Here is a 21,049-nt window from a genome sequence, read left to right as displayed (position 1 = left end):
GCTGGCATCATCAGATATTTCTTTATGGCATTGTGTTTTTTTTTGCATCCAAGTTAAAATTAAAATGCAGTGACATATGAACAGAAAAATGTCATGGTGTCTTGATATTTCAACAGCAATAAAGCCACTTATTCTTTCAATATCCTCTTTTGTTCACTCTCCTGGTCACTCTGCTTCAGGTTAGACATATATTAAAACAAACACCTTCCTTAGATCATTTCACTGGCTGTTCTTTCTGCAAGGCATATCCACCTGCAGGCTACATAAGCACCTTGTTATCTTTCTAGGGGCATCTTTTTACTAGTCTATTGCTTTTTCTCACCAACATGCTCGGTATAAAATAACATTCCCTATACACCATCTCCTACATAACTTTGTTTTCTTTTATAGTAACTGTCACCAACTTACATCTTTCTTACCTTATCACTTTAAGCATTTATTTGTTTGTGTTATTTCATCTTTGTGTGATTTTTAAAGACATTTTCATCCTGCACAGACCATTTCTTTCCTAAGATGTGGCTGTGACATGATTATAACTGATTTATAGTCTCCAAATGCAGAAGATAGTTCTGCAAAATCATGACCATTCAAAACTCAGCCAGGGAAAGGTAGAGTGTGATATGAGGCTATTACATCAGTCATGAAAAGGTTATGGACTATTACAGATCCCATTCATATATAAATTTTGGGAATTCAAGTCTTGTATGCAGGATATACAGGGGAGAGGTTTTCTAAGGTTTCACAATTGCATCACATATTTTCATGCCTTCTCTCTTCTCATTAGTTACATCAACTAAATGGGACCAAAGAATGACTCACAAATTTCACATTTTCTCCTTCTTGGAATTTCAAAGAATCAAGGACTGCTACCTTTTTTATTTGTGCTGTTCCTGACAATGTACTTGATCACCATGCTTGGGAACCTACTCATCATCTTGGCAACTATTTTAGGCCCCCACCTGCATACACCCATGTATTTCTTCCTCTCCAACCTTTCTTTTGTGGATGTCTGCTTCACTTCTACAACTGTTCCAAAGATGTTGGTGAATATATACACACAAAATAATGTCATCATGTATGGGAACTGCATTGCCCAAATGCATTTCTTTATACTCTTTTCAGGGCTGGAAATCTTTCTGCTGACTTTGATGGCCTATGACAGGTATGTGGCCATCTGTCACCCTCTGCATTATACTGTCATCATGAACCCTCGACTCTGTGTGCGGATCGTCCTAGCATCCTGGATCATGAATATCCTTCATTCCACAACACAAAGCTTAATGACATTGCGATTGTCCTTTTGTGCAGACCTGGAAATCCCACACTTTTTCTGTGAACTTAATCAAGTAGTACACCACGCTTGCACTGACACCCTTCCCAATGATGTGGTTATCTATTTTGCGGCTGTGCTGTGGGCTTGCTGTCCCCTGATGGGCATCCTTTACTCTTATTCTAAGATAGTTTCAACCATACGTGCAATCACATCGCTGCAAGGGAAGTACAAAGCATTTTCCACCTGTGCATCTCACCTATCAGTTGTCTCTTTATTTTACTGCACAGGCCTGGGTGTTTACCTCAGTTCTGCTTCAATGGAAAACTCACAGTCAACTGCAAGAGCCTCAGTGATGTACAGTGTGGTCACTCCTATGCTGAACCCCTTCATCTACAGCCTTAGGAATAAAGATATAAAGAGAGCACTGAGAAACATGTTGGGATGGAAGTAATAGAAAAATCCTTTACTGAGGTTCTCAGCATGGTTATGTGTCCATGATCACACAGCTCAGAGATCTCTGGTGGGATATTCAGAGTAGAATGTGCTCCTTCTATTTCATCCCTGGAGGTTCTCATTCTCTGATTTCAGCTTCTCTATTATACAAATCAATCACACAATTCACACTATCACTATCTGCTCTCACTATAATATTAATTTCTCTCCCTTTTTTACTTTTCCAAACTTCTCAAATATTTTTTTTTCAATTTTGGGATCAAGAAATACTGAGAAATCCCCTTTGATCACAGAGAACAATGTTTAGAAATAATTTCCTTGCAGGAGACAGGTGTCAGACTCAGAATTTTTAAATTTTTATTTACTATTCATGGTTGTGTGACTGTATAATACATACATGCTGACTCACACGCTGTGACTAACATGTGGAAGTCAAAGAACATTTTTGTGGAGTCAATGTCATCTCTCACTTTTATATGGGTTCTTAGGATTGAATTAAAGTCATCAGACTTTACCAGCAACTGCATTTACCTATTTTGCTATCTAGACTCAGTAATTTTAAGGTGTAGCAAAGTCGTCATCAATTTTACTGCTATGATGAGATAACTTATTTTACAATTGTGATCCTATGCATAACTTTATAGTGTAGAGAAATCAGAGACTAGTGTGTTCAGTGGTCTGTTTTTCATTCCATGGTGCCTCACTAGCTTAATCATCTTTTGTAATAATGAAAACAATAATATATTGGTATATGTAATTGTTTGTAATTTGATTCTGTTTATATATCTAGGACCCTGTATCTATTTTGACTGTCTATGGTCATAACATAATGTCTAGTAAATGGCCTATGGGGTGTCTAATCCATGTCCTTTCAGAGACAGATATGTTTGTGTGTGTGTGTGTGTGTTTGCATTTGTGCACACACATGCTTGCAATATAGATATAACTTAAAGTAATAATATTGATATGTAAATGGTAAACAGGTTAGTGTTATATTTGGATATTTTATGCATCTACCCAATAAATAACCACTCATGTGGACACCCTTACCTTAGTTACTGTGAATATTGCCACAATAAGCATGTATAAATAAATTTTTTTGCTGATTTAATTTCCTTCTTCACAAATTTAATATTATAGATATGAAATTGTATCATAATTTTTCATAATGTTGCCATTGAAGGAGCTGAGTAAAAAATTTCTTTTTGTCATTTCTCATTCCTATATGTTCAGTTGCAGTTTTTGCAAAATAACAAGATAGAATGTGATTCTATATATGAAAAATCACATGAGATCATGGATAGGGGTGCTAAGGTTATATATTCAAAGGAACACAGTTCTGTCCTATTTAAAGCAAAATGACAATCTTCTAGATACAGCAAGCTGTTCATTAGCAACATTTGAAGTTTTAATAAAACTTAGATTGGAGAAAAAACTTTAATTGGTTCTAGTATTTGTTAGAAGATAAATAATCTTGAGGGCAGAAACTTGGTGGAGAAGAAACAATAGGGATTCCCCTGACTTTTATCCAGATCACCTGGGGCCAGCCCCTTCAGGATACAATTTTGTTGCACACAGAGCAATATCCCTCAGGGTTTGGAGAACCCAGGAGATGGAATAGCAAGAGGAATAGTCCCAATAAGCAGGAGAAGCACCAGTCTCCCAGACTTCTCTCCTTTAGATCATGTAGCCTTGATCTGGACAGGGCATGATTTTCTTTTAAAATATTAATAGTGGTTTAGATACCAGTGTCCTCACACGGAGGTCAGAGAGGTCAATTCTCTCCTTCGAGCATGTGAGTAGAGAAAGGGAAGCAAAATTAGGGCATCATAATTGGTGGCAGGTGTCTTTTGTCAATTGGGGGAGATAGATTTTAAATTGTGTCTCCATGACTGCATTATCCTGCTTCCAACCAGAGGAGCTGGGTAGGTAGCCAGAGGCTGAATATGAACTCTAAGTCTCAATACCAACTCTCTGGGAACATATGGATCAAATAGAGAAACTGTGGAATGGGGAAACCAGTCATGGGTTTGTCAGCATCTGCAGAGATCTGACAAGGTTCACACTCTACAGGTTGATTCTGACACTCCAAGGATGGGTAAACGTGAATACAGACTACTGTTGTAGTAGAAACGGATGGATTTATACCAGTCATTCAGAGCAGAGAACAAACAACAGTTACAGGAAAGAGCTGGTATAATCTACAGATGGGAAAACAACGATACAAAGCCTAGATCAGGAAGCATTGATTAAAGGTCAGGCAGATTTTCATCTGGACTCTTGCTTAGAAGTGCTCCTGGTCCCAGTGCTCACTTTGTTTCCTTGTCTCTCCTGTTGAGTGCAGGCCAGCTTCATGGAAAAATGCCTGTAACTTCTGCTTCCTTCAGCCTTGGAATTTTAGTCGCTGTTTGGTTTCACAGAATCAGCTCATCTGGGACTCAAAAAAGAACTTAGCTTCACCATTTCTCCTTATGCTACATCTGCACACAAGAGCTGAGAGAGAGGAAGGCAACCTGTGACATTAGTGCTGTTCTCCTCTCACTTGTACCTTGATAGGACAGAGTGACATATTAAGTTTGGCAGTTAACATCTGTCATCATGAAGTGACTGGAGATCTCATGAGGTTGGATGTAAGGTTGCAGGTCATGTAACTACTTTATGAGAGGATAACACACAGGGAGTCCATGTACCACAGAACATTAGGATCCTCAACTATAAATGGGATATTAGCAAGTCATTTATATTGAATCAACCATCGTGGCTCATACCTGTGTTTTCCACACTTTTATGGCTGAAGCAAGACAGTCACAATTTCAAGGACTACAGACTAAAACACTGCCCCAAAACTAAAATAAATTGTTTTTGTCTTAATTCCATTTTTATTACTTACCAGCAGTGTGATCCTTCCCAAGTGTCTTCCCTTTCTGAGACACTAGTCCTCACCTATAAAACAGGGAGTGAAGGCCACACTTCATGAGGTGGTTGTAAGGATCAAAATTATAGTCCCTTGGCATAGACTTGGCAATGTAAATTCTCATTACAAAGTTGCCATAGTGACAAAACACTGTAACCCTGGGATTTTGGACATGAATGCAAGAGGACAAATCTAGATGCATATCTGGCATATGTGTATGTGTGTGAGAGAGAGAGAGTAAAAGACCCCCCCACACACACACACAGAGAGAGAGAGAGAGAGAGAGAGAGAGAGAGAGAGAGAGAGAGAGAAACCAAAGATAAAAGAGGTTATCCATTTGAGAAACAGCATGGGAGGGATTGTGAAAAAAAGGCATGGGAATGGTAGAAAGAGGAAATGAAAAGGGGAAAGTGATATAAATATATTTTAATTAAAAGGGAAAATATTTTCCCAGACTTTGATATAAAATTCTTCTTTTTCCTATGCCCATCATTTATAGATTTGAACCTTTAATGGTGTCCCAAAGATGTTGCACGGTCTGTTCATGTGCTAAGTTTTTATTTTCTTTGTGGGTGTGAGGGATCCAGTTTCTCTATTTTGTCTTCAAGTGTTGACACTCTTGTCTTCTATGTGGCCCAGTTTGTTGGTGAGGCTTATCACTGAGGTGGTTTTTTTTGACATTTTTTATTGGCAACTTTTTAAAAATAATCCTTTCTCATTTTATATAGCTATCCCCACTCCAATTCCCTCCCTAATTCACCCACCTCTCCTCCCCCCACCCACCCTCCACTCCTCAGAAAAGGTAAGGCAGACCATAGGTTGTCAACAAAGTTTGACACTTCATTTTGAGGCAAAATGAAGGTCCTCCCCCCTGTATCTAGGCTTAACAAGGTATCTTTCCAAAGAGAATGTATTCCAAGACGCCAATTCTAGCACTAGGGGTAAATTGTGGACCCATTGTCAGTGGTCCCACAGATTGCCCAAGCCTCACAACTGTCCCTCACATTCAGTCGGCAGTTTGGTCACATGCAGGTTCCCCCACTATCAGCCCAGAATCAGGGAGCTCTCACTAGCTCGGGTCAGCTGTTTCTGTGGGTATCACCAAATGGTCTTGAACCCTTTGCTCTTATTATCTCTCCTCCCTCTCTTGAGCTGGTCTCTGGCAGCTCAGTCCAGTAATTTGTTGTAGATCTCTGTATCTGTTTCCATCAGTTGCTGGATGAAGGTTCTATTATGACAATTAAGTTGTCATCAATCTGATTACAGAGAAAGACTAGTTTAGGTATCCTTTCCACTGTTGCTTAGAGTCTTATATGGGATTATCCTCATGCATTCCTGAGAATTTCCCTAGTGCCATGTTTATCACTATCCCTTTGATGGCCCCTCAAGCAAGATATCTTTTCTTTTCCCTCTCTCTCTGTTCTTCCCCCTTCTTGAGCATCCCATTCCTTCATGTTCTCTTCCTCACTCCCCTTCTCTCCTCTCCTTCCATCCTCTATTCCTCCTTCCCTTCTACCATTTCTCCTTTTCTCATACTCCCAATTTGTCAAGGGATCTTATCTGTTTCCCATTTCCAGGGTGATTCATGTATGCCTCTCTTGGGGTGCTCCTTGTTACCTAGCTTCTCTGGGATTGTGGACTATAAACTGTTTATCCTTTGCTTTATGTCTAATATCTGCTTATGAGTGAGTACATACCATGTTTGTCTATCTGGGTCTGGGTTACCTCATTCAGGATTTTTTTCTAGTTCCATTCATTTACATGCCAAAGATAGCTTATCTGGAGAGGATGCAGAGTGGGGGAATACCCCTCTATTGTTGGTGGGAGTGCAAACTTGTACAGCTACTTTGGAAATCACTGTGGTGGTTTCTTAGAAAATTGGGAATCAATCTACTTCAAGACTCAACAATACCACTTTTGGCTTTCCCCGCCCCCCTCGACTTTCTGGTCACCAGGCAGAGGCGGGTCCTCCCTGCGGAGCTCTCCCGAATCCTGTCCTAGCCTATATCCAGGTACACCTTCCTCTCTTTCCCCCTCCCCTCTGGGGCCACAAGATCTCCCCAGAGCTGCTCCCTTGCACGCTGGGCCTGGGAAGTGGGCTCAGGATGGCAGGGGCAGTTCCTTTGCTTTGAGAGCCTGCCTGAGGACAGGTAAGCTCTGTCTCAGCTCAGCCACACTCCTGGCCAGCAAGAGACAGTGATCTTCTAGCAGACATCCATTGGAGGAGGGGTGAGTTTTCTCCTGTCCCGAGGGCTTTGGCTAGGAGGAATTCAGACTTTCCCCGCCCCCCCTCGACTTTCTGGTCACCAGGCAGAAGCGGGCCCTCCCTGCAGAGCTCTCCCGAATCCTGTCCCAGTCTTTATCCAGGCACACCTTCCTCTCTTCCCCTCTTCCCTCTGGGGCCACAAGATCTCCCCAGAGCAGCTCCCTTGCGCACTGGGCCGGGGCTGTGAGTGCAACCCAGCAGGAGGGAGTGCCTGTGTTTCAATAGACTGCCTGCCGAAAGGTAGACCTTCTGTCAGTGAAGTCCCTGCCCAACAAGGCAACATGACCTGGTACCAGAAGATCCAATAGAGAGCATTTGAAGGAAGAGATGGGCAGACGCCAAGGCAAGAACTCCTCCAACAATCTAAAAAACAACATGAAAACACCAGATACCAATGACCCTACAACAGAAGGTCTTGAACCTCTTAATTCAGAAGAAGCGGAAAAAAATGCCATTATGAAAGCAATAGAGTCCCTTAAACAGGATATGAATAACTCCTTTAAAGAACTGGATGAGAAGTACAACAAAAAGATTGAAGAAATGAGTAAAGAAATGGATGAGAAATATAACAAAAAGTTCGAAGAAATGAGTAAATCCATGAATGATACACTGGGAAACCAAGAAAAAACAATCAAACAGGTAATGGAAACAGTTCAAGAATTGAAAACTGAAATGGAGTCAATGAAGAAAACACAAAACGAGGGCCGGCTGGATATGGAAAATCTAGGTAAACGAACAGAGACTACAGAATCAAGCATAACCAATAGGATACAAGAGATGGAAGAACGAATCTCAGAGTCTGAAGATACCATAGAGAAAATAAATGCTCTGATCAAAGAAAACAGCAAATCCAATAAATTCTCATCACAAAACATTCAAGAAATCTGGGACACAATAAAAAAAAAAAACAAATCTAAGAATAATAGGATTGAAGAAGGAAAAGAACTGCAGATCAAAGGACCAGAAAATATATTCAACAAAATTATAGAAGAAAACTTTCCCAACCTAAAGAATGATATTCCTATGAAGGTTCAAGAAGCATACAGAACACCGAATAGACTTGATCAAAAAAAAAACATCCCCTCGCCATATAATAATTAAAACACAAAACATACGGATTAAAGAAAGAATATTAAGAGCTGCAAAGGAAAAAGGGCAAGTAACTTATAAAGGTAAACCTATCAGACTTACACCGGACTTCTCTATGGAAACCATGAAAGCCAGAAGGTCCTGGATAGAGGTACTGCAGAAACTAAGAGAGCATGGATGCAAACCCAGACTACTATACCCAGACAAGCTATCGTTCATTATTAATGGAGAAAACAAAATATTCCAAGATAAGAACAAATTTAAACAATTCGTAGTCACAAACCCAGCCTTACTGGAAGTAATAGAAGGAAAATCGCAACCCAAGGAATCCAACATTGCCAACATTACCTACAATAACTCAGACATCTAGCGACCCTTCACGAGCTTAACTCAAAAAAGGGACACATACAAACTCTATTAAACAAATAAACAAAAAATAATAATAACCGGAGTCAATAACCACTGGTCATTAATATCACTTAATATTAATGGACTCAATTCACCTATAAAAAGGCACAGACTAAGAGATTGAATACGAAAACAGGATCCAACATTCTGCTGTTTACAAGAAACACACCTCAACCACAAAGACAGACATCTACTCAGAGTAAAGGGCAGGGAAAAGGTTTTTCAAGCAAACGGACCTAAGAAACAAGCAGGTGTGGCCATTCTAATTTCCAACAAAATTGACTTCAAACTAAAATCAATCAGAAGAGATGGAGATGGACATTTTATACTCATAACAGGAACAATTCATCAGGAGGAAGTCTCAATCCTGAATATCTACGCCCCTAATATAAAGCCCCCTACTTATGTAAAAGAAACACTTCTAGAACTCAAGGCATTTATCAAACCACAGACACTAATAGTAGGAGACTTCAACACTCCTCTCTCACCAATGGACAGGTCAATCAGACAGAAACCTAACAGAGAAATAAGAGAATTATTGGAGGTATTGAATCAAATGGACTTAACAGACATCTATAGAACGTTCCACCCAAATAGGAAAGAATATACCTTCTTCTCTGCAGCTCATGGAACCTTCTCGAAAATTGACCACATACTTGGTAACAAAGCAAACTTCCACAGATACAAAAAAATATTAGTAACCACCTGTGTCTTGTCAGACCACCATGGATTAAAGTTAGAATTCAACAACAGTGCTACCCCCAGGAAGCCACCAAATTCATGGAAGTTGAACAGTCAACTACTGAATCACCCCTGGGTCAAGGAAGAAATAAAGAAAGAAATTAAAGTCTTCCTTGAATTTAATGAAAATAAAGACACAACATACTCAAACCTATGGGACACTATGAAAGCAGTGCTAAGAGGAAAGCTCATAGCACTAAGTGCCCAATTAAAGAAAACGGAGAAAGCACACATTGGAGACTTAACAGCACACTTGAAAGCTCTAGAAAAAAAAGAAGCTGATTCACCCAGGAGGAGTAGAAGACTGGAAATAATGAAAATTAAGGGCTGAAATCAACAAAATAGAAACAGAGAAAACAATCCAAAGAATCAATGAATCAAAAAGCTGGTTCTTGGAGAAAATCAACAAGATTGACAAACCCCTATCCAAATTAATCAAACGGCAGAGAGAGAACATGCAAATTAATAAGATCAGAAATGAAAAGGGGGACATAACCACAGACGCAGAGGAAATTCAGAGAATCATTAGACCTTACTACGAAAATTTATATGCCACAAAGTTGGAAAATGTAAAAGAAATGGACATTTTTTTTAGATAAGTACCATATACCAAAGTTGAACCAAGACCAGGTGAACAATCTAAACAGACCTGTCAGTCGTGAAGAATTAGAAGCTGTTATTAAAAATCTCCCTACCAAAAAAAGCCCAGGACCAGATGGCTTCAATGCACAATTCTACCAGAACTTCCAGGAAGAGCTAATACCTATACTCCTTAATGTATTTCACAATATAGAAACAGAAGAATCATTGCCAAACTCTTTTTATGAAGCTACAGTTACCCTGATACCAAAACCACACAAAGACACGACCAAGAAAGAGAATTACAGATCAATCTCACTCATGAACATTGATGCAAAAATACTCAATAAAATACTGGCAAACCGAATCCAAGAATACATTAGAAAAATTATCCATTATGATCAAGTGGGCTTCATCCCAGAGATGCAGGGTTGGTTCAACATATGAAAATCTATCAATGTAATCCATCATATAAATAAACTGAAAGAAAAAAACCATATGATCATTTCATTGGATGCTGAAAAAGCATTTGACAAAATTCAACACTCATTTATGATAAAGGTGTTGGAGAGACTGGGGATACAAGGATCATACCTAAATATAATAAAAGCAATATACAGCAAGCCGTCAGCTAACATCAAATTGAATGGAGAGAAACTCAAAGCCTTTCCTCTAAAATCAGGAACACGACAGGGCTGTCCACTCTCACCATACCTCTTCAATATAGTGCTTGAAGTTCTAGCAATAGCAATAAGACAACATAAGGGGATCAAGGGGATACGACTTGGAAAGGATGAAGTTAAACTTTCGTTATTTGCAGACGATATGATAGTGTACATAAGCGATCCCAAAAACTCTACCAAAGAACTCCTACAGTTGATAAACACCTTTAGTAATGTGGCAGTATACAAGATCAAATCCAAAATATTGGTAGCCCTCCTATACACAAAGGATAAAGAAGCAGAGAGGGAAATCAGAGAAACATCACCTTTCATGGTAGCCACAAATAGCATAAAGTTTCTTGGGGTAACTCTAACCAAGGAAGTGAATGACCTATTTGATAAGAACTTTAAGTCCTTGAAGAAAGAAATTGAGGAGGATACCAGAAAATGGAAAGACCTCCCCTGCTCTTGGATTGGGAGAATCAACATAGTAAAAATGGCAATTCTACCAAAAGCAATCTATAGATTCAATGCAATTCCCATCAAAATCCCATCAAACTTCTTCACAGACCTGGAGAGAACAATAATCAAGTTTATATGGAAAAACAAAATACCCAGGATAGCCAAAACAATCTTATACAATAAAGGAACTTCTGGATGCATTACCATCCCTGACTTCAAACTCTATTACAGAGCAACAGTATTGAAAATAGCTTGGTATTGGCATAACAACAGAGAAGTCGACCTATGGAATCGAATAGAAGACCCGGGTATTAACCCACAAACGTATGAACACCTGATTTTTGACAAGGGAGATAAAGCTATACAATGGAAGAAGGATAGCATCTTTAACAAATGGTGCTGGCATAACTGGATCTCAACCTGTAGAAGAATGAAAATAGATCCATATCTATCACCATGCACAAAACTCAGGTCCAAATGGATTAAAGACATCAACATTAATCCGACCACTTTGAACCTGATAGAAGAGAAAGTAGGAAGTAGTCTACAAGACATAGGCACAGCAGACCACTTCCTAAGCAGAACCCCAGGAGCACAGACAATAAGAGAAACAATAAATAAATGGGACCTACTGAAACTGAGAAGCTTCTGTAAAGCAAAGGACACTGTCAGTAAGACAAAAAGCCTACCTTCTGACTGGGAGAAGATCTTCACAAACCCCTCAACAGACAAAGGTCTGATCTCCAAAATATACAAAGAACTCAAGAAACTAGACACTAAAACTCTAATTAACCCAATTAAAAAATGGGGTACTGAATTGAACAGAGATTTCAGAACAGATGAACTTCGAATGGCTAAAAAGCACTTAAGGTCATGCTCAACCTCCTTAGCGATCAGGGAAATGCAAATCAAAACAACTTTGAGATATCATCTTCCACCTGTCAGAATAGCCAAGCTCAAAAACACCAATGATAGCCTATGCTGGAGAGGATGTGGAATGAGGGGAACACTCATCCATTGTTGGTGGGAATGCAAACTTGTGCAGCCACTGTGGAAATCAGTGTGGCGGTTTTTCAGGAAACTGGGAGTCAACCTCCCTCAGGACCCAGTAATTCCACTCTTGGGAATATACCCTAGAGATTCCCTAACATACTACAAAAGCATTTGTTCAACTATGTTCATAGCAGCACTATTTGTAATAGCCAGAACCTGGAAACAGCCTAGGTGCCCCTCAATAGAAGAATGGTTAATAAAGGTGTGGAACATATACACATTAGAGTTTTACTCAGCGGTAAAAAACAATGACATCTTGAATTTTGCATGCAAATGGATGGAAATTGAAAACGCTTTACTGAGTGAGGTAAGCCAGACCCAAAAAGAGGAACATGGTATGTATTCACTCATATGTGGATTCTAACCATAATTAAAGGTGTTTGAACCTATTATTCGTGATCCTAGAGAAGCTAAATAAGAAGATGAACCTGATGAAGATTATTTAGCTATCCGCCAGGAGGTAGGAAATAGACAATAGTCCCAGGTAACCTCGGGTGCATGGGGGGGTGGGAGGGCTGTCAGAAAGGGAGAGGGTTAGAGAGAAGGGAGTAGGGGAGGATTGGGGAAAGATCGGGGGACTGGGATGGGGGGAGGGAGGAAGGATGGATATGGGATCAGGCAAGTATATACCTCAACTAAGGGAATCATTTTAGGGTTTACAAGAGACTTGATTATAAAGGGGATCCCCGGTCCAAGGAGAGATCCCCAGATGGTTCTCTGGACAGAGGAGAGGGTGCCTGAACCGACCTTGGCCCACAACCATACTGATGAATATTTTGCATGTCACCATAGAACCCTCATCTGGCGATGGATGGAGATGGAGGCGGAGAACCACGTTGGAACACTGGACCTAGCTCCCTAGGTCCAAATAAGAGGCAGAAGGAAAGAGAACGTGAGCAAAGAAGGCAAGGGCAGAGGAAACCTTCATCCGACGTTGGATGGCAATACAGATGGAGACCCATATTGGAACACCGAACTGAGCACTCCACGGTCCAAATGAGGAACAGAAAGATGAAGAAAATAAACAAAGTAATCAGGACTGCGAGGGATGCGAGCACCCACTGATACAAGGGAACTGATATAATGAGAGTTCACCAAGGCCTGTTGGACTGGGACTGAACGAGGTCGTGATCCAACCAGATTCTCTGAATGTGGCTGGCCCCGAGCCTTTTTGAAAAGCCATTGACAATGACACTGGGACTTGCTTCCTCTGCATATACTGGATTTTGGCGCTCCAGTCTGTTTGGACTCTCACCTTTCCTGGACCTGGAGGGAGGGGGGAGGAACTTGAACTTCCCACAGGGCAGGAAACCCTGACTGCTCTAGGGGATGGAGAGGGAGGAGGAGAGGGAGTGGGGGGAGTGGGAGGGTGTTGGGAGGAGGGGCTGAAATGGAAACTTTTATAATTTAATAAAAAAAAACACCTCTAATTAACCCAATTAAAAAATGGGGTACTGAACTGAACAGAGAATTCACAACAGATGAACTTCGAATGGCTAAAAAGCACTTAAGGTCATGTTCAACCTCCTTAGCGATCAGGGAAATGCAAATCAAAACAACTTTGAGGTATCATCTTACACCTGTCAGAATAGCCAAACTCAAAAACACCAATGATAGCCTATGCTGGAGAGGATGTGGAATGAGGGGAACACTCATCCATTGTTGGTGGGAATGCAAACTTGTGCAGCCACTGTGGAAATCAGTGTGGCGGTTTCTCAGGAAACTGGGAGTCAGCCTCCCTCAGGACCCAGCAGTTCCACTCTTGGGAATATACCCAAGAGATGCCCTAACATACTACAAAAGCATTTGTTCAACTATGTTCATAGCAGCACTATTTGTAATAGCCAGAACCTGGAAACAGCCTAGGTGCCCCTCAATAGAAGAATGGTTAAAAAAGGTGTGGAACATATATACATTAGAGTTTTACTCAGCGGTAAAAAACAATGACATCTTGACTTTTGCATGCAAATGGATATAAATAGAAAACGCTTTACTGAGTGAGGTAAGCCAGACCCAAAAAGAGGAATATGGTATGTATTCACTCATAAGTGGATTCCAACCGTAATTAAAGGTCTTTGAGCCTATTATTCGTGATCCTAGAGAAGCTAAATAAGAAGGTGAACCTGACGAAAATCATGTAGCTATCCTCCTGGAGATTGGAAATAGACAAGAGTGCCAGGTAACCTTGGGTGCATGGGGGGTTGGGGGGCTGTTGGAAGGGGAGAGGGTTAGAGACAAGGGAGTAGGGGAGGAATGGGGGAAAGATCGGGAGACTGGGATGGGGGGGAAGGAGAATGGATATATATGGTATCAGGGAAGTACATACCTCAACTAAGGGAGTCATTTTAGGGTTTACAAGAGACTTGATTATAAAGGGGATCCCAGGTCCAAGGAGAGATCCCCAGATTGTTCTCTGGACAGAGAGGAGAGGGTGCCTGAACCGGCCTTGGCCCACAACCATACTGATGAACATTTTGCATATCACCATAGAACCCTCATCTGGCGATGGAGGGAGATGTAGGCGGAGACCCACGTCGAAACACTGGACCTAGCTCCCTAGGTCCAAACGAGAGGCAGAAGGAAGGAGAACGTGAACAAAGAAGGCAAGAGCAGAGGAAACCTTCATCCGACGTTGGATGGCGATACAGACGGAGACCCATATTGGAGCACCGGACGGAACCCTCCACGGTCCAAATGAGGAGCAGAAGGATGAAGAAAATGATAAAAGAAATCAGGACTGCGATGGGCGCCATCACCCACTTATACAAGGGAACTGATCTAATGAGAGTTCACTAAGGCCAGCTGGACTGGATCTGAACGAGCACGTGATCTAACCAGATTCTCTGAATGTGGCCGGATTCTCTGGGTGTGGCTGGCCCGGAGTCTTTCTGAAAAGCCATTGACAATGACACTGGGACCTGTTTCCTCTGCATATACTGGATTTTTGGGATCCAGTCTGTTTGGATACTCACCTTCCTGGACCTGGATGGAGGGGGGAGTAACTTGAACTTCCCACAGGGCAGGAAACCCTGACTACTCTTAGGGATGGAGAGGGAGGAGGAGAGGGAGTGGGGGAAGTGGGAGGGTGTTGGGAGGAGGGGCGGAAATGGAAACTTTTATAATTTAATAAACTTTAAAAAAAATAAAAAATAAAAAATAAAAAAAACAATATCACTTTTGTACATATACCCAAAGGATGAAAACCCATTATATAAGGACACTTGCTCAACTGTGTTCACAGCAGCTTGATTCATAATAGACAGAACTTGGAAACAACCTAGGTGTTGCACAAGTGAAGAATGGATAAAGAAAATGTGACACATGTACTCAATGGAGTACTACTTAGCAGGGAAAAAAACAAAGAAATTACTGAATTTTTTTATTTCTTTAATGTTTTATTTACAGCTTCATTTCTGTTTGTCTTTCTTTGCTATTTCTATCTGATTATTGAATTTTAAAATTCTCCTGCTGCTCACATGTGCTTTTCTGTAAAGTAAAGATAACTGGGATCAATGGAGTTTGATCTTTCTGTATATAGAAAAGATACATCTTTCATTCCTTTGTTGTGGATCAAACAGATGATTCAGTACCAACAAATGAGCTAAAGTGCACAGGGAGGCAAGCCTTAGGAAATTAAGATGTGGCCTGTTGGTGATAACCATGTATGGATCATGCTAGGACAAGTTACTTTAACAAAGTCTACTTCAGAACAGAGGCTGGTGCTGAGGGAATGGCAGGAAAAAAGGCCATCTTTCCCCAGCACCTCCTGTGGGATTCAGGGTCCTGCGGCTGCAGTAGAACTATGGTCAGGAGGCACAGGGAATGGATCAATGTGAACTCTAAAGTGAACCTTAAGTCAGTAGAATAGAAGAGCAATGCCGGACAGAGGGCAGCCTCAGTTCACATAGAAAGAATCCAATTGCTGACATCAATGTGTTAAATAAGGTCACAGAAGCAGCTTCATCCAATGGCAGGTGGGAGAGAGTCGTTCCTTAGACAGGCACTGAAGCAATATTCAGTTGGAAGGATATTTTGTAACTCAAAAAGACTCTTTCCTCCAGGGTAGCTGGTAAGAAGGTGGCACAGTAGAATCTCCTGAGAAATAATGGAAGGCCTAACTTTAATAAAACTTTCCCCAAGTTGGGTAGTAGTATAATTAAGGTCTAGTCACAAGGCATGTGCCTCCAAGCTACATGTCTCTGGCAAGGACTTTACCAAGAGGAAGAAAGTTTATCTTCTGTCATTGTCGTTGTCTAATAGACAATCTGGATATCAGGAGATCATGGCTGTATCTCTTTTATCAAGATACATACCTTTTAATATACCAGTACCAGTCTATGTCCTTCTGGATATTCATATTGTAAAGAATACAATATCAAAGATGCATGTTGGCTTAATTCATGGATACCTACAGATTAGGGACCCACAGAAACTTACATTTTCTAACAGAGTCTCATCCTATTACCTGGACACCTATAAAAATTTCCCATCCTTTTAAAATTTCCCAAAACTATGACACAAATATGATGTTCCAGCCCTTAATTGGAGTGGCTTAGGCTGGTCCTCTCCTTCTGGGATCCCCAGTGTGATGGTATTTCCCCATCCCATCATCTTTCCCATCATCTTTTCCACTGTGGCACCTGATTATCTGAACAGGATGTCTCTTTCTTTATGACTGTTCAACCCACCTCTGTCTTCCCACTAAGTGGACTGGAAATTTCACAGTAGCATAAGCAATTCCAAATGTGGACTTTGCTTTTGAACAACCAGAGTTTTCCTGTCCCATTGACAGGAAATGTACCTGATTTATAATTTTGATCCAGTGTAGGCCAGTCATGCATTTGAGCACTGTTACTTGGGTTAAGGGATAGATGAACTGGAATTTTCTGAGGCAGCAAGGGCACTGTTGTCCTAGAGGAGGATTGTGAGATTGGTAAGGGTTCTTTTGACCAAGGGGCAAAGGAAGGAAAGGAATATTAATTTGCTAATGTTCTTATCCAACATTTCATTCTGTCCTGTATGTTCTTATGTACCAAGACAAAGACTAGTAGATGTGTCACTAAGGAGTGGCAGGACAAACAGTGTAGTATCCCCTTCAGATAATATGGAAAGCTTATTATCCAATTTGTAATTCAACCCCAATTGTAAGTGCAGCACCTCGTAATACCCATGGCTACAAAAAGCTCCAAAAGAAAGAAAATAAACAATGATTATCTCCTTATTAAAATTGGTCTTTATGGTGCAAACTTTAAAACCTAATGTTTAATCAAACATATTTAGTTTCCTTCATGTCTAACCCTCATCCTCTTTTATAAAACCTTAATTCCCAATGGTCTATCCATAATGAAAAGAGAATGAGATTTTTCCCTTGGTTCTGTTTCTAATCTGAGTATTGTGAAGGCAAAACTTAACACCAGGAGAAATAATGGACTATTGTGATACCACGGTGTAGGACTGCATCATGATTCAGTAATATAACATAAGAATAGAGTATGAAGCTGCCAGAATGTGTTGTCAAAAGGAGAATTGCAAGGTCAAAATTTAACATTTTGAAGGCAAGATAAAGCACTATGGTGACACAGTTCACTGCTGTGACATGAGCATTCAGCCTTGTGACAACACACTTGAATATTATGTCAGGACTTTAATGTCACAAAGAAGCTTTCTGAAATTAGGATTCTGAGAGTACAATGGACGGTTATAATGTCAAAATTTGTCATTATCATGGCACCAGAATTGTTGTGATGTTGCAATAGAGCAATATGGTGTCATATTTAGCATTGTCAGAAAAAGGAAATATTGTGGTATCATTCAGTGTAGATGCAATGGGACATTGTGATATCATAATGCTGTAGGATGTCTTACAGCTAGTAGTTACCCACCCACTGGGGCATGGCCTCTTATACTATATAAGCTGATGTAGAGCATGTGTGCGGCCTCTTTTCTGGCCTCTCTGTTCCGGATGTGGATTTCAGTTTATGATCTCCATTCCAGCAGAGGATTTGGATTTGTGAGTCTAACCCTAAATAAATAACCATCTATTTCTCAATTCTGAACTAGTGTGGAATTTCTCTTAAGCATCTTTCTTCACCATAATCCATCATGTAATAGTACAATATGTGGTTATGATCTCAAAATCCAACACTGTAATGTAAAGTGTCATCATTGTAATGGAGAAATGGTAGTCTGTAAGGTCACAATAAAGTGTTCTGATATAAAGATATGACATTGTGGTACAAGAGTGCAACATTATAAGCATCATGATGCCACATTTAACACTGAGAAGTTAGAATGGAACACTGTGAAAGAGGCATTGTAATGTCAAAATGTAATATTGTAATGGTACCACGACAACTGGATACCATAATAGATTACTGTGGTGATGTCACAATGAAGTACTGTTATATCACATTGAGCACTGATATAATAACATGCATTATCATGTTATATTGTGGCATTATGATGTCAGATTAGAGCATATCATGTCATGGTGGGGAAGTGTGAAGATGCAATGAGTTTTATGATCTCATAATGAGACTTTGTGATGTTTCCATGGAGAATTATATCACAATGAATCATTGTGATACCTAGAGTTGAATATTGATTTGCTTTAATATAGCACTGTGATGTCATACTGGGATATTAAAGTTGGACAGTGGAATATTTTGCAGGTTGTGGGGGTACAATAGTGTGTCTTAATGTCAAATGGGCAAAGTGGTTTCACAATGGCAAAAGTGCATTGTGATGAGGCAAAATTGGTGGATTCATAATACTGCGTTGTGATTTTACAGTGGGGATTGTGATGTAGAATTGTTATATTGTGGTTATTTAATGGAGTATTTTGATGTCACAATGAAAAACTGTGAAGGTCCTTTGCAGTTTTGATGAGAAAATGTACTATTATGATACTGCAATGATATATTCAGATATTACGTTACACTGGAATGTCATAATTCACATAGTGATTGCACAAGCATGCATTATGAGGTTGAGTTAAATACTGTGATGAAGCAATAGAGCATTTTGATAGTGTAAGAAAGAACTATGATGTCATAATTGACCATTGTGATACTACCATGGAGAATGTAATATCACAGTACAGCATTGTAATTACATAATGTAGCATCATAATGTCATAAGGCAAATTGTAATGAAGCATTGTGATGACATGGCAGATCATTGAATTAATACAACTCTACTTTATGAAATTATCATAGTGGACTGTAATGTCATAATTATAAATTAAGAGTTGTGATGCCATAAGGGAACACTATGATGACACATAGGACAATTTAAAAGGACAGTGTTTCATTGCCCTATTAAAATGTAGGATTTTGTTATTAAAACTACTGTAATACAAGAATATTCTTTTGTGGCATCACAGTGTTGCACTGTAACTTTAAGTTGTTGAAAATTGACATTACAATAATCAGTTGGGCTAACAAAATGTTGAATTTTGATTTTGCAGTGTTATATTGTGCACACAGTCCTTTGTTGTGCACAATATAAGATACAATGTTAAATTGTGATGTCATAATGTATTTTTATCACAGTTCCCCATTGGGCCATGAAAATGCCCTTCAGGGTCACATATCTCCCTAGTGAGAAAACAAGAGCATGATATAGAGGAAATCCCACTGAAGTCTGGATAGCTCCCAATCTCTATCCTGTGAACTAGGCTATTCTAATGTCACATGAGACACAGCTGCTCCAGGTATCACCAATTACTTCAAGAGGAAGATGGGCATCAAAGAGGCTCCTCATGGAGTTTGCTAGTCATTTGTGAAAAAAAATGCTTTTGCCTGAACTGCTTGATGTTATGCTTCATAAACTGGTCATGCAGAACCCAACAAACATGACTGCTACAGCTGCCTAAAGTTGAGACAGTCCTTCAGGGTTTGTGCTTCATCAAACTGTCTGTTAGACATTCTATAGGACACAGAAGAAAGCAACTGATGGACTTTGCCATTACAAGGCAGAACAAATCTCTTTGGATTTCCTGCTTCATGGAAAAGTCTGTTGGACACTATGGGACTGTAGGCAGAAGACTGGGTGCCCCAGTGTTACAGAACTTTGGGTTATTGTCCAGGCAGTGATATCTCTATGTCAACTCCAGAGTTTTAGAAGTTGCTTTCAATGCACTTTCTGTTAACTTTGGTAATATATTCTTATGTGGTCTTTGAGGGAGATGAAGAATAGTTAGTTATAGTTACAGTTTTCCTTAGTTATGATAAAAGATAAAGTAGATATATTCTAACTGTAATTCTTGCCTGATACTTGTTTTGTTTTATGTAATTTTACTATGTTAAAATTAAAATCTTTCGTTTTATTGCACAGAAAAGGGAAGGTGATGTGGTATTCCACTCTGTATACCATTGGTTAATAAAGAAACTGCTTTCAGCAAATGGCTTAACTGTCATGTGTGCTGCCATGTTTTCCACCATGATGGTAATGAACTAAACCTCTGAAAAAAACAAGCTAGTCAATAAGCAGCATCCCTCCATGGTCATTATATTAGCTCTTGCTTCCAGGGTTCCTGCCCTGTTTGAGATTCTGACTTCCTTCAATGATGCACAGTATAAGCCAAATAAATCCTTTCATCCTCAACATTCTTTGGTCATGGTGTTTCATCACAGCAATAGTAATCCTAACAAAGACAGTGGTAAATAAAATATTTTGCCTAAAACTTTACTTAAATAAATGGTCTGTCTAGCCACAAATGAATCCAAACTAGTACATACTGGAGAGTCTTTCCACAGTCCTTTACCCAGACATAATTTGGAATATGTTAGAGTGGAATATGTTCAAGTTTGACAGTTGTTAGGGAAGAAGCATATTCCACTGTTCAGAAAGTCCATGTGTATCTCAGTGCAGATGAGAATCCCGCTTTGATAGGTTGCTGGGCATATGTGGAGTGTATATGCAGGAGGGTTCTAAGATTGCCAAATGCAGTATGATAAATGGAGTATGTGTATAGCCCAAACTAAGAGTCTCAGGACACTAAGTGATTCTCTGTGTTTACCTGCCTCAGACCTGCTCAAAATCTCAGAAGGCAACAAGGAATCTATCAACAACCTGGAGAGAAAGAATTCATGTAATAATTTGGCAAGATACTGGTTTCATTCTGACTGTGCCCTGAGAACTTTAGT

General features: G+C 39.9%; 1 protein-coding gene across 1 annotated transcript; it reads left to right on the top strand.

The window, feature by feature from the left end:
* Positions 1–797: 797 nt before the first annotated feature.
* LOC125398823 (olfactory receptor 7A17-like) lies at positions 798–1,764 on the top strand. Its single transcript, XM_048431804.3, has one exon. It carries the CDS (start codon positions 798–800, stop codon positions 1,722–1,724), a length of 927 nt encoding a protein of 308 aa, XP_048287761.3. The 3' UTR covers positions 1,725–1,764.
* The last annotated feature ends 19,285 nt before the right edge of the window (positions 1,765–21,049 follow it).

The sequence above is a fragment of the Myodes glareolus genome, chromosome 2, assembly GCF_982192425.1.
Source record: "Myodes glareolus chromosome 2, mMyoGla1.1, whole genome shotgun sequence".
NCBI lineage: Eukaryota > Metazoa > Chordata > Mammalia > Rodentia > Cricetidae > Myodes > Myodes glareolus.
The sequence above is the reverse complement of the archived record's forward strand: the minus strand, read 5'-3'. Positions and strand labels throughout refer to the sequence as shown.

Excerpts from the sequence above, each read along its gene's own strand:
- LOC125398823 (XM_048431804.3), top strand. The coding sequence starts at position 798 with ATGGGACCAAAGAATGACTCACAAATTTCACATTTTCTCCTTCTTGGA.